The sequence below is a fragment of the Bufo gargarizans genome, chromosome 5 (assembly GCF_014858855.1).
Source record: "Bufo gargarizans isolate SCDJY-AF-19 chromosome 5, ASM1485885v1, whole genome shotgun sequence".
Lineage (NCBI taxonomy): Eukaryota > Metazoa > Chordata > Amphibia > Anura > Bufonidae > Bufo > Bufo gargarizans.
This window is the reverse complement of record NC_058084.1, coordinates 57,641,705-57,655,653: the sequence shown is the minus strand read 5'-3', so window position 1 is coordinate 57,655,653 and position 13,949 is coordinate 57,641,705. Positions and strand designations below refer to the sequence as shown.

The 13,949-nt window shown below is 47.4% G+C and overlaps 1 protein-coding gene across 1 annotated transcript in view; it reads right to left on the bottom strand.

The window, feature by feature from the left end:
• Positions 1 to 13,282, bottom strand: part of FER1L6 (fer-1 like family member 6) — a 230,788-nt gene extending 217,506 nt beyond the window's left edge. The window contains 1 exon segment of the mRNA XM_044294749.1: positions 13,167 to 13,282. Within this exon segment, the coding sequence (XP_044150684.1) occupies positions 13,167 to 13,222 (56 nt within the window). The 5' untranslated portion in view covers positions 13,223 to 13,282.
• Between the last annotated feature and the right edge of the window lie 667 nt (positions 13,283 to 13,949).

Here is a 13,949-nt window from a genome sequence, read left to right as displayed (position 1 = left end):
AGCGAGGCGCCAGCTTGGGAGTGGGCACTCGAAGGTTGAGGTTGCGGGTGGACAACCATACACGGTCTCCGACCTGGTAGGAAGGAGCGGGCGCTCGTCTGCGATTAGCCTGGAGTCTCTGGCGTTGCGCAGAGACCTCAAGGGACCTCTGGATCTGTACCCAAGAAGTACGTAGGACGGAAAGGTGATCCTCCACAGCCGGAGTATCCTGGGGAGAGAATACCTCCGGTAACACGGCAGGTTGGAACCCATAATTGGCCATGAAGGGAGACGTCCCAGAGGAAGAGTTCACCGCCGTGTTCCTGGCAAACTCAGCCCAAGGCAGGAGGTCAACCCAATTGTCTTGGTGATCGGAGACATAGCAACGAAGGAATTGCTCCAAGGCCTGATTGGATCGTTCTGCGGCCCCATTGGACTGAGGGTGGTAGGCCGAGGAGAAAGAGAGATGAATCCCCAACTGGGAGCAAAAGGCGCGCCAGAACCTGGACACAAACTGACTCCCCCGATCCGACACAATCTCCTTGGGCAAACCGTGCAACCGGAAGACCTCCCTGGCAAAAATCGAGGCCAACTCTTGTGCAGAGGGTAACTTCTTGAGAGGTACACAGTGGCACATTTTGGAAAACCGATCCACAATCATGAGAATGACCGTATGGCCTCGGGATGCAGGAAGGTCCACAATGAAATCCATCCCCAGGTGTGACCATGGACGCTCCCCGGTGGCTATGGGTTGCAAAAGGCCCAACGGAAGGTGCCGAGGGGACTTACTCTGGGCACAAACGGAGCATGCCGCTACATATGCGGCGATGTCGGAACGTAGAGAAGGCCACCAGAACAGACGTGAAACCGCCCAGGACAGCTGATTCTTTCCAGGGTGCCCCGCGGCCTTGGAGTTATGGTAGGTTCGCAACAACCGAGTGCGCAACTCCTCAGGCACAAAACATCTGCCGTTGGGTCTCCCAGAGGGAGCACCAGATTGAGCCGCCAAAATCTGCTCACCCAGAGGAGAGGTCAGGCTGGTGCGAATAGCAGCCAGGATCTGATTCGGGGGTATGACCGTAGTCGGAATCGACTCCTCCCCGGACAGCTCGGAGTACTGCCGTGATAAGGCATCCGCTCTGATGTTCTTGGAGCCGGGTAGGTAGGAGACCACGTAATTAAAACGTGACAAGAACAGAGCCCATCTGGCCTGACGTGGTGTCAATCTCTTGGCCTCAGAGAGGTAGGTCAGATTCTTGTGGTCCGTCAGGATGAGAACCGGAACCACCGAGCCCTCGAGCAAGTGCCTCCATTCTTTAAGGGCCTGCACGATGGCCAATAACTCCCTGTCACCAATCTGATAGTTGCACTCCGCGGAAGACAGTTTCCGGGAGTAAAACCCACAAGGAAGCAGAGGACCCTCTGGTGTTCTACGCTGAGACAGGAGGGCGCCTACTCCCGTCTCAGACGCGTCCACCTCGAGGACAAAAGGCAACCCAGGGTTGGGATGCGACAGAATCGGAGCCGACACAAAGGCGGACTTTAGAGCCTCAAAAGCTCGGATGGCCTCGAGCGGCCAGACCTGAGGATTACTGCCCTTCCTGGTCAGATCCGTGAGAGGCTTGGCTAGCATGGAAAAGTCCCTGATGAACTTCCGATAATAATTGGCGAAGCCCAAAAAGCGCTGCAGGGCACGAAGCCCACTGGGCTGGGGCCACTGTAAGACAGCCGAAACCTTCTCAGGATCCATGGAGAACCCCTCAGCGGAAATGATGTAACCTAAGAAGGTTACCTGGGATCGGTGAAATTCGCATTTCTCAAGCTTACCGAACAGCTTGTTCTCTCGTAAGCGTTGCAACACTCGTCTGACATCCAGAATGTGGGCCTCCATGGATGCAGAATATACCAAGATGTCATCCAAATAGACCACCACACACTGCTGCAACAGGTCACGGAAAACATCGTTGATGAATTCCTGGAAGACTGCGGGCGCATTGCACAACCCAAAGGGCATAACCAAGGATTCATAATGACCGGTCCTGGTGTTAAACGCGGTCTTCCACTCATCGTCCGCCTTGATCCTTACCAGGTTATATGCCGCCCTCAGGTCGAGTTTGGTAAAGACCGTGGCCCCTTTGAGGCGATCGAACAGCTCGGAAATCAAGGGTATCGGGTAAGCGTTCTTGATCGTGATGCGATTGAGACCCCTGTAGTCGATGCAAGGCCTCAACTCACCGCCCCTCTTTTTCACAAAGAAAAATCCAGCCCCTGCCGGGGACGAGGATTTGCGAATGTGTCCGCGTGAAAGCGCCTCCCTCACGTACTCCTCCATGGCCTCATTCTCCGCTACCGACAGTGGATAGACTTTGCCACGAGGAGGAACGGCACCAGATTGTAACTCTATGGCACAATCGTATGGGCGGTGCGGAGGTAGGGCAACCGCACGCACCTTATCGAATACATCCCGGTACTCCTCGTATTCAGGAGGCAACAGAGAGTCCGAGGAAGTACACAGCAACTTGACAGGCCCATGGATGCAACTAGCCCCACACTGCGGTGACCACGAGAGGATCTCGGCCGATCTCCAATCGAAAGTCGGATTATGCTTCTGGAGCCAGGGGTACCCCAAGACCACCGAGTAGTGTGGAGACGAAATAACCTGGAGACAGACCGACTCTCTGTGAACGGCACCAATGGCCATCCCCACTGGAAGGGTCTCCTGAGTCACGTGTGGCGGCAGAAGGGGTCTGCCGTCTATCGCCTCAAGAGCCAGTGGGGAACCTCGAGGCTGCAGAGGAATGGAATTGGCGGCGGCGAACACACTATCAATGAACAAGCCACCAGCACCAGAGTCCACCAACGCCTGGGTCGTCACCGAGCCCCCGACCCAGGAGAGGACAACAGTAATCAGTGGTTTGTCAACACGGGAAACCGGGGACGAGGAGACTCCACCCAAGATCTGCCCCCGACAGGATCTCAGGTGCGAGCGTTTCCCGGACGGTTCGGGCATGCCAACCGAAAATGCCCACCGAGACCACAGTACATGCATCGGCCCTCGCGTCTCCGGAGTACCCTCTCCCCCTCGGACAGGCGAGCAACCCCCAGCTGCATGGGTTGACCCCCAGACCAGTCATCCCCAGGAGGCGTGGGAGGAGAGGGAGGCACGGGTGGGACAGCAAACGTAGGCGCCAATCTGTTAGAAGGCCTCCGCAGGCTCTCCTTAAAGGAAGGTCTCTCCCTGAGTCTGGTGTCAATCAAAATCAGGAAAGAAATAAGGGACTCGAGCTCCACTGGTAGGTCCTTGGCTGCAATCTCATCCTTCAAGGCATCCGAGAGACCATGAGAGAAAGCAGCGACCAGAGCCTCATTATTCCAGCCCACCTCTGCTGCCAGGGTACGAAACTCAATGGCGTATTCAGCTACGGATCGTGAACCCTGTCTGATGGACATAAGGAGCTTTGCAGCAGAGGCAGCACGAGCCGGCACATCGAATACCTTCCGAAGAGAAGCAACAAAACCGGAAAACTCGGCAACCACCGGATTGTTGTTCTCCCATAAAGGGCTGGCCCAGGCCAAGGCCTTGTCCGAGAGCAGCGAGATCAAGAAGCCCACCTTTGATCTCTCAGTAGGAAAGGCATGTGGCAGCAACTCGAAATAAATGGCCACCTGGTTAAGGAAACCTCGGCAATGAGTTGGCTCTCCCCCAAAGCGCTGTGGAAGGGGGGCAGAACCGGTCATACCCCGAAACACCGCAGGTGCAGCAACAGGTGTCGGGGTAGACTCTGGCGCAACAACCGGAGCGGCAGTAGGAGCGGGCCCAGGAGCGACAACCGACCCATCGGCAACGGAAGCTAAATGAGCCGTGCGTTCAAGCAGGGTTTGTAACGCCACAGCGAACCGACCCAACAGGTGATCCTGCTGATCAAGTCTGGCAACCAGCGTAGGTAGCGAGGATGGCCCTGTACCGTCAGAATTCATGGCTTGGTCCTAATGTCATGGAACCATGAACCAGACGTACAACAGAGATAGGTGGAATAAGAAGGCTTTATTGAAAATCAAGCCGTAGCTAAAGTCCAAACGGATGGCTAAACTGAAGCAGGGTCTTGCGTAGACGGAGGTCAGGAACCAGGAGGGTAGTCAGACGTAGCCAGGATCAGGAACCAACGGGGTAGTCAGACGAAGCCAGGATCGGGAACCAACGGGGTAGTCAGACGAGGCCAGGATCAGGAACCAGAAGCAGCAGCAGTCTTTGAAGCATGTGCACACAGGAGGACCAAGCAAGGAACTGAAGCCACAGACCTTCTATATATATGAGCTAGGCATCCAGCTCCTCCCAGTGGGAAGGAGGAGCCGCAGGGTGGGAGGCTACAAGAAACCCAGAAACCAAGATGGCCGCCAGCACATGTCAAACGAAGGAGAACAGTGAGAAGGTAAGACCATGACACCAAGGTGTCAAACAGCAACTGCACTGAGGCCAGGAACCTCGGTAACACTTACCCATCATCCACAATGATTCCTTGTACCTTCTTACAGAAGACAGATGACTTGGAAAATAGGTTGCGGCGCAATAACATCAGAATTTTTGGTGTTCCTGAGAAAGTGGAAGGTGTATATGCCACCGATTATATAGAGAAATGGATATCTCAAAAGTTTCAAGACAAGGGACTATCACCCCTATATGCTATGGAACGGGCACACAGAGTCCCCCCTGGGAGACCACCACGTCCGATTCTAAAATACTTCATTACAAAGACAGGGACACAATACTGATACAAGCATGAGACCATCCGGATCTATCCATAATTGGTGTTCAGATATCATTCTTTGGACATTAAACGGAGATTGCGGAACCTTCAAATACCATACTCCATGCAATTCCCGGCGAAACTGAGAGCAGCGGCTATGGGAAATACGCAATTTTTCGAAAATCCGGAGGACGCACTGAAGTGGTTGGATCTACATGAGAATCAACTGAAGATAAAGGACATCGGCACATCGGGAGGAACAGCTGATCTAACATTCTACTATGTTTTTCCCCCTGAATGGGGTAATTTAGTTGTTTTATTTCCTTCTCCGCCTCCATTCTCTATCTAGTTCCTCATGTTACCGTTGGGAGGTGGGGAAAATACCGTTACCGGAAGTACAGACCCAAAAGGGACTTAATGCTATGTTGGAGAGGTACCTACAGCAGCCTTGGCGCAGGTGCGCGAGTAGCATGTGGGACTTTATCAAGAGACTCTAGTCCGTGCAATCAAAAGCACAGCGTGTGGTTATGCCCATGTTGAGTAGTCTATAAGGCCTACTACAGGGCAATCTTTTTGAAGTTTTCGATTTGGGGAGAAACAAAGGTTGGGGGGGGGGGGGGGCTCCAGCATTGGTAAGTTCTCAAGGATTGAGCCAGAATCTATTGATATATGGTTTGCAGTGCTTACGGGGTAAAATAACTGGATAATATTCAGAAATGACTGACATGACTAAGATAATTAGCTGGAATGTGAGGGGAATGGCCGATGCAGCGAAACGCCAGAGCATATTTTACATAGTTGACGAGGTTTCACCCTGCCATAAACTGCCTACAAGAGACCCATTTGACTAAACAGAAGTTACACACTGTGGGGAAGTCCTGGGTGGGCCACTCGGTAAATTCGGTGTTCTCCTCCCATTCCAGAGGGGTAAGCATTTTAATTCGCTTTGAAGGTATTCGAGAACATGTTGACACTGAAGGGAGATTTATATGCTTGTACTGTACTCTAGATGGCGTGCAAATGGTTTTGGTGGTGGTTTATGTTCCCCCTCCGTTCTCTGTGGTTCCTATGAGACTAATAATGAATTTCTTGGCCTTATAAACAGGGACTCCTTGAATTTTAGTAGGGGATTTTAATAATGTACCTGATGAGAACATGGATAGATGTAGGGTTGCTGGGTCTGGAAGACAAGCAGGCACCTCCTCTCTACAGAAGTAGGGCTGTTGGATGTCTGGAGGTTACAGCACCCGGCAGAGTGTACATATTCATGTACCTCTTCCACTTACTCCTCACTATCGAGAATTGATCTGGCCCTAGCTAATAACAGAATGTACTCATTAGTCCAATCTTCGGAATACTTACCCAGATCCTTATCGGATCATTCTCTCCTAAAGGTTGAACTATCCCTGTCTGCAGGTACTAGGCCGGGACCCAGGATGTGGAGATGCAATGCTTTCTGGTTACAGGTTTTGGGAGACATGAAAGATGTTGGGGCTGCATTGAGGGAGTATTTTCTTTTTAATGAAGGGACGGCATCTATGCACACGATATGGGACGCCATGAAAAGCTTCTTAAGAGGAATATTAATTTAGTCTATTTGTAGGCATAAATCCAAATCGAGGGAGGCGGATACTCATATGCACGAGAAGGTTAAAGAGGCAGAGTCAGTATATGTTCTAGCTCCCTCGTTGCTGTCTAGTACACAGTTAAAAGAAGAGCAAAAAAATCTGAAATGGCACCTGCTTCAAGTGGCAGATAGATTATTTTTTTAAGCAACGTCTCATTGAAGAAAGAGAAAGAGTAGGGCATCTATTATCGGTCATTTCAAAAGCGCAGCAAGGGCCGACTTGTATCACAGAGCTAGTGGATTCTCAGACCCAGAGAATGAAGGGCATGGGTCAGTTTTTTGCCAAAAACGGAACGCCGTGGGAACAAAACCCATAAAATGCTGGAGGAATTGCGTGTTTTTTTTCCAATTCCATCCCATTGGAATTTTTTTTACAGCTTCCCACTACATTGTATGCCATAATTAATGGTGGCATTAGAAAGTACAACTTGTCCTGCAAAGAAATAAGCCCTCATACAGCTATGTGAACGGAAATATGAAAAAGTTATGGCTCAAGGAAGATAGGAAAGAAAAATGAAAACGCAAAAAAGAAAAAAAACTCCAGTATTCTAAGGGTTAAAGGGGTTCTTCAAGACTTGGAACCTCTTAATATTGTCAGGTCGAGGGCCGGGGTTGAAAAAAAAGGTTCTCTCCTGTCACCACTGCTCCAGTTCCAGCACCAAACTCCCTTTTCCTCACTTCTGGTCCCCGCTGGACCAGAAGTGTGACGTGCCGTCTACATGCATTTCACCACTGCCAGCCAAACAATGGCGGTGGTCTTGTGTCATGCCTGATGAGGTCACCGATGAGGTCTTTAAGTGGCCAGCAGCAGTGAAGTGCATGCAGATGGCACAATACACTTCTAGTCCAGCAGGGAATAAGAAGTAGAGGAGAAGAACGCTCAGCACTTGAAACGGGAGCACTCTCGGCACTCTGCCTGACAATATTAAAAGGGATTTTAATGAACCCCTTTAAAGGGAGTCTGTCAGCAGTTTTGGCTATACAAAACCCTGCCTTCTGCCTGGTAATATCAAAAGGGGTACTTGGTCTTGGAGAACTCCTTTAAGCAGCATGCACTGAGGGTGTTGCATAGTAATCAAGAACAATTAAGATCAATAAATGCAAACATCTAATTGGTGGTCACAGTGAAATAAAAAGTGTTGTATCAAAATTGTAACAAAAATAAAGGACGGGGCTTTCATGTCTGAACTATCCCTTATAACAAGGAAATGAGAGATCCATTACATGATCAGATTAGCAGGTTACTCAGAAACCAGTCATTACTGTAACTCGCTCCCTCCCATAGAATTAGTCAGACTATCAAATATTAACTTCCTCCTCGGCCTCATGATCACCTCTGGAGAGGGTACAGTAGCAGGTGTCGGTTTTCAGCTCGTAATGGGAATCAAACAATGGAGATAAGAGATAATTCTAGGTGACAGCTGGGAGATAGGACATACGCAGGAATTTATTGATGTGTCTAAAGGGAAGAATATACCCCTTGTGAGTAACTGAGAACTTTATGTCCTGGTGTTTTCACATGTGGTTTTCAAACGAGGTGATAGTTCATGGTGGCTTCCCACCGGAGGTACATGTACCCTAAAGATATAGACTGGGATGAAAGAGGCAATGACCGTCCAGATTAGTGGATGGAGACCAAAAATGAGATGTTGTTGGAGGTCCCTTTAGGGCATCCAAATGATTGATTCTACATTGTGAAACCCATCACAAGTGTGCAAGGAAGGTCCAGATAAATCCATATTATCGTAAGATCTAGAAAGCAGGGGAGCACATCGCTAAGGGAAATAGCCAGGCGGCGGTATACATGCCTCACAACGCTATTCATTTTGGTAGCAATGGGTGTGAAATGTTTTATCTACCAGGCACTAGTCCTTAATGGATCTTGACCCTCTTCTATAGCATTAGCACCACAGCCTAGATCACATCATTACATCCTCTGCCCTAGGAGTTTTTTGCATTACACAGATAGCCCATTGCTTTCAACTGATTTCATGTAATACTTCATTTCTTCTGTGGCGACGCTGCATAGAATCTCAACATTCACTACCAGGTTCCTCCACAGACTGCATCTGATCGCCCGAAGAAAACACTTAAGTGGCTTTATTCCGGCTGCCTCTCGGCATGTTTGCCGTGCTGCGGCCAGACCTCTGGCCAGCCCACATTATAGTGAATGGGGCGGACTTCCAGTGGCACGCGTGCACTAGCGACAGCACGGATCTGGCAGGCTGATCACCTGCCGGAACAGCCTGCCAGAGAAGGCTGCCGCCAATGTGAAAGTAGCCTTATATTCAGGGGAAGCGCCTTCCACAAAATGGCATCATCCAAAGCCGAGAACCCCTTTAGCCAGCGACCATGCTCCATGCAACTATCCGATTCTGGGCTGTCTTTGCTACAACCTCTTTTTTTGCATTTCATCTAGATTGGTCAACCTGAAATGCTCAGGCGCTAGTCAGGTCAGCATGCACTGAAATAAAGATGCTCTGGCTTATATATGTGAACCCCTGTGTATAAATCGGAAGGTGTGATCATGTTCGTGATGTTTTACAGACTTTGCGATTGATCTTCATCTGCCCATCCTCTATGTATGATACCAAACTGTGAATGGAATTGTACAGATTTGTGTTTGTCTACTGTCTGTGAACGTTCTTCACCTTGCCTTGATCTTCTGGTTTACCTGTTGACTCCATGCCATATACTCTATATAGTATGGTTGTCCTAGTTTGCCCTCTCGCCAACTGTTCCTATTGTAGACCATTCTGGTAATTTCAATTCCTTTTGGCAAAGACCATACCTAGATATTCCAGACTAATCCAAAAGCGCCCCAGCAGGTCCACCCTACGGGTCATAATCCTGCTAATTATCCTAACAATTAAGGGGGTATTCAAATTATAACAATTTTATCCACAGGATAGGGGGTAACCTTTGGATTGGTGGGGATCTCACCACTGGGAGACTTACTGATCTCGAGAAGAGGGGTCACATTACAGCACTTAGCTACCTTTAGTAGTGCCATAGAGACTGAACAGATCGTGAGTGAGCATGCTCAACCTGCTGCTCCATTCATAAGGGAGCATGAGATCTCCATTCTTGAGAAGGATGGTGGTCCCAGCGTCCACTCTAACAGTTGCCCCCTATATCCTTGAAGTAACAATGGACAGTATCATCTGCTCAACATCTTGGTCAACCATAGCTAGCTGTCCACTGCATGATCCAAATCTATATTCATTATTCAAAGAGCCTACAACATTCTGATCCATTGCAAGTGGCTCCATATATAGAATTCATATCTCAGGAAGACCACGTTCTGCCAAATTATTCCAGCTTTAATAATGTAGAAGGAATAAATCTCATAAAGACTTCTTCCATTGCATTCAAAGGTGATGTCCTTGGGCCACTGGATGCCCTGGATGATTGCAAATTGGGTTCATGCAAAGCAAAGCAAGCAGAGGCATAACATGAAGTCCCTGGACCCCAATGTACATTCTGTACTAGGGCCCCACCTAGCATGTGCCCTTTATAATACTGTTTTTTTTTTTTCTGGTCTTCCTCTATGCCAAGTATTAAGATGGTAAGCCCTCCTCTATGCACGTAGACACTGGGAACTCTATTGATTTGTGTGAGTCTGCTGTTTACATAACATTGTGTAGAAACGATGGGGGTTATCGCAATTTGCTAGAAAACCAAGTATTAATGGGACTGTGGAGTTCAGTGACCATCACATAACACAACCTCTTATGGGAAAAGTAAACACAAAGAAACTGAAATAAAACTTACTTATTTCATATGAAAAAAACTGCAAACTTCATCCTTTCAAAAACTGAAAACTTCAAGTAAGAGCTGGTCATAAAGACAACAATATACCGGCATAGATGTCACAGCAGATCCTGGTGCCAGAATTGTGCCAGCCGTGACGTCCATTCATCTGAATGTTTACCTGGCAAAATTAACTATTTGCTGAGGGTGTTGGAGCAAGTCCAGTGGCAGTCAGGTGCCCCTCAATGAGACAACCCCTCTAAACCAACAAAAATAGCATTTTCTTAATTAAATAAATAAATAAGATTTATATCATCCATGATTAACCACCTGCGGATGTTTAAAGTCATGTCACATCACAAGGACATTTCTAGATGTCTGCAGCTGTACGGAGATCAGCGAGACCCCCCGTCCTGAAGAAGGCAGAGACATCCCTGCCTTCCGCATCGCTCATGAAGCAGCCATAATGCTTCCTGTTCATGTGATTGACTGATGGCGGATAGCTGATCATCTGATCTCCGGGTGCAAGATAATTGATCATGTGACCGTCAGGTGCCAGGCAAAACTTAGATGTGCCGCAAGGCTCCACAGGCTGTATTCCCACTGTAACTGCGGCTAATAGGTCAACCCCAGTTAGGGCTCATGCACACGAACGTATTTTTTTTCTGGTACCATTCAGTTTTTTTACAGGTGTGTATGTGGAACCATTTATTCAATGGGACTTAAAAAAAAACTAATGTGCATTTCGTGTCCATATGTCCGCATGTGTGTTCCGCAAAAAAATAAAACATGTCCTATTCTTGTCTGTTTTGCGGACAAGGACAGGCATTGTTACAATAGATCCGCAAAAAAAACAAAAACGGATGCAACACAAACGTCACACGGATGTCTTCCTTTTTTGCGGACTGCAAAATACATACAGCCGTGTGCATGAGAAATCTGCAATAAAAAAAAGTAAGTAAAATGTAAAATTTAAATTCCCCTGACGGTTTTACACAACCTTATTGGGGGGGTACAATGTGTAAAATAAATAACTAAATAGATAAAATAAATAGATACAAACATACAAAATAAAATGAAATGAAAATAATAAATGACTAAAATAACATAAAAAAGGTCCCCAGATGGCATAAACTATATATCCCCCCATATAAAAATAACCATAATAGAAAAGGAATACTTTAAAAAAATAAAAAATAAAAAAGGATTTTAGTTGCACTTTGTGTTAAGTAGAAAAAAAAATTTGCATTTTTAAAGCCACCCACGCAGGCAGTAGAAAAATTTCGGGTCACGTGGACGAAGGCTCGTGACGTCATCGTCACATGGGCCAACACGGACCCGGACCAGCTAGCACATGATACACAGTGGGCATACAGCACAGGTAAAAGTCGCGCCTACTGAGTGACGCGGCGTGATGAAATCGGAGTTGGGATGCCTACAGGCTTCAAAGCATCCCTTATTATATCCCGTAATCGTGGCGCTAAGGCACTTAAAGCGCTCGTATGCCTACAATTATACCATGGCATGGTAAGATAGGCATGCCCGGTTAGACTAGGACTCCGTTTGGCCTGGATTCAAAAATGATTAAATATAGTCAACAGGATAAAACAAGGAAAAGAATAGGCTACAGCAGAATGCCCATTAGGACGATGGGGATACACAAATCCTTAAGTAGCTTATGATCCACATAAATAACTAGTGGTATCAGAGCGAGACCTGGTGGTATCAGATATAACATCCATACAAAAGTTGCTCATTTAGGCCCCTTGGTTGGGTAGTTTTTAATTCAAATATCCACCAGGTCTCCCTCTGTAGGACCTTCTTCTCCCAGTCACCTCCTCTCTGCAGTGGGGGGAACGATCTCGATCCCCATGAACCTCACTTTGGAGTAGTCCCCCCATGCACAAAATCAATATGTTTAGCCAAGGGGGTGTCTCTCCTGAGGAGCAAGTCACCCAGATGTTCACCAATCCGCCTGCGGAGTTCACCGGTAGTTTTCCCAATGTATTCCATACCACAGGCGCAATTGGCTTTGTAAATCACCCCCTTGGTATCTCTTCTGGGTTGTATTACTGGTAAAGGTGCATCCCTGGATTAAAAAAGGGCGCGCTACACAGCCACTACAGCGGTAACACCCACATACAGGGCAGAGCCAACCCTCCATCTTATTGGGTGCCCCACTGTAGTGACTGTGAACCAGTCGATCCCGTAGGTTTCGTCCCCTACGGTATGTTATTTGAGGGGCATATTCAATATCTGGGTCTTCTTCTTCTGCTCCACCATCAAAACTAGTTATCAGGCGGATAGTGTCCCTCCCCTTTCGGTCCTTTTTAGGATGTAACAACTCAGTACGATCACTGGACAGGGCCCATTTGTTAAGCATTTCTCAAGATATAATCAGGGTACCCCCTTCTCCCGGAATCTAGCCCAAAGATCCCCAGCCTGTTCCGTAAAATGTGCAAGTGTGGAACAGTTTCTTTTCATCCTCAGATATTGTCCCGTAGAAATCCCCTGCAGATCCGCAATTTGCAGACTGCAAAACACGGCACGGTTGTGTGAACAATCTCTTAGTGTGCCTTCCATTTTTGTATCTCCACATGTCCGTTCCGCAAAAAAATTTAACATGTCCTATTCTTGTCCGTTTTGCGGACAAAGACAGGCATTGTTACAATGGATCCGCAAAAAAAAACGATGCAATACGGATGTCACCCGTTTTTTTTTGTGGATCCATGTTTTGCGGACCACAAAATACATACAGTCATGTGCATGAGCCCTAAGGCTGAGTTCACACTTCAGTTATTTCCATCAGATATCGTGAGCTGAAAACACAGAACAGGAGCAGGTCTTTCCCTTACACCTGATCTCTGGAGGCTTCACTACTGGTTTTGGCTCACAATCACTGATGGAAATAACTGACCAAATAGATGAAGTGTGAACGTGGCCTAAGACATCAATTCTATATAAGTGCATAAAATAAATAATAAATAGTACAGTTATAAAAACAGTTAAGACATCCATAGATTATCGCTAGAATAGTCATTACTGGGACGTAGATATATTACTTTGCCTTCGGCGCCTTCTCCTGCTCTTTTTCCGTCCCCTTCTCGTGCAGGTCCATTATCTGCGGTGGAGACGTCTCATGGTCCCAGTATCAGACAGCTGCTGGAGACTTGTCAGCTTTCCTGCGAACTATAAGAGCCTGTGTGGTTGCACAGGGTGCGGTTGTTTGAACATATCATAGCTCCCCTGCTCCCAGAATGCAATCCATCATTCTAATTGTAGATTTAAAGGCGATTGCTTTTTAAGCAAACATTGTGAATTCTGCATCTGGAGGGGGGGGGGGGGGGGATGTAAACAGTTTCCAAAGAAGACGGAACGGCGCTCCAAATATCTAACAGAATGTGACATGTATTCACCCAAGGCACAGATCAGCTCCTCATTGGGACCACTTTCAAGCAATGCAAAGTGTGAACACGTCACTACGTACATCAGTGTGATATCGTATAATCTATACATTCACACGATCGTGACTACATTACAGTGAAATCTATAGCAATCCTGAGCTCAACATTAGTAGCAATTTTATGCTTATAAACAAAAACTTTTCTAATGTCAAATAGGGATGCTTACGACTTATGACTGCGTAACAGAGCAATTTTTTCATGTATAATATGTATGAATACTATTTTACTTAACCACTTCAGCCCCCCTAGCTGAAACCCCCTTAATGACCAGGCCACTTTTTACACTTCTGCACTACACTACTTTCACCGTTTATTGCTCGGTCATGCAACTTACCACCCAAATGAATTTTACCTCCTTTTCTTCTCACTAAGGCTACTTTC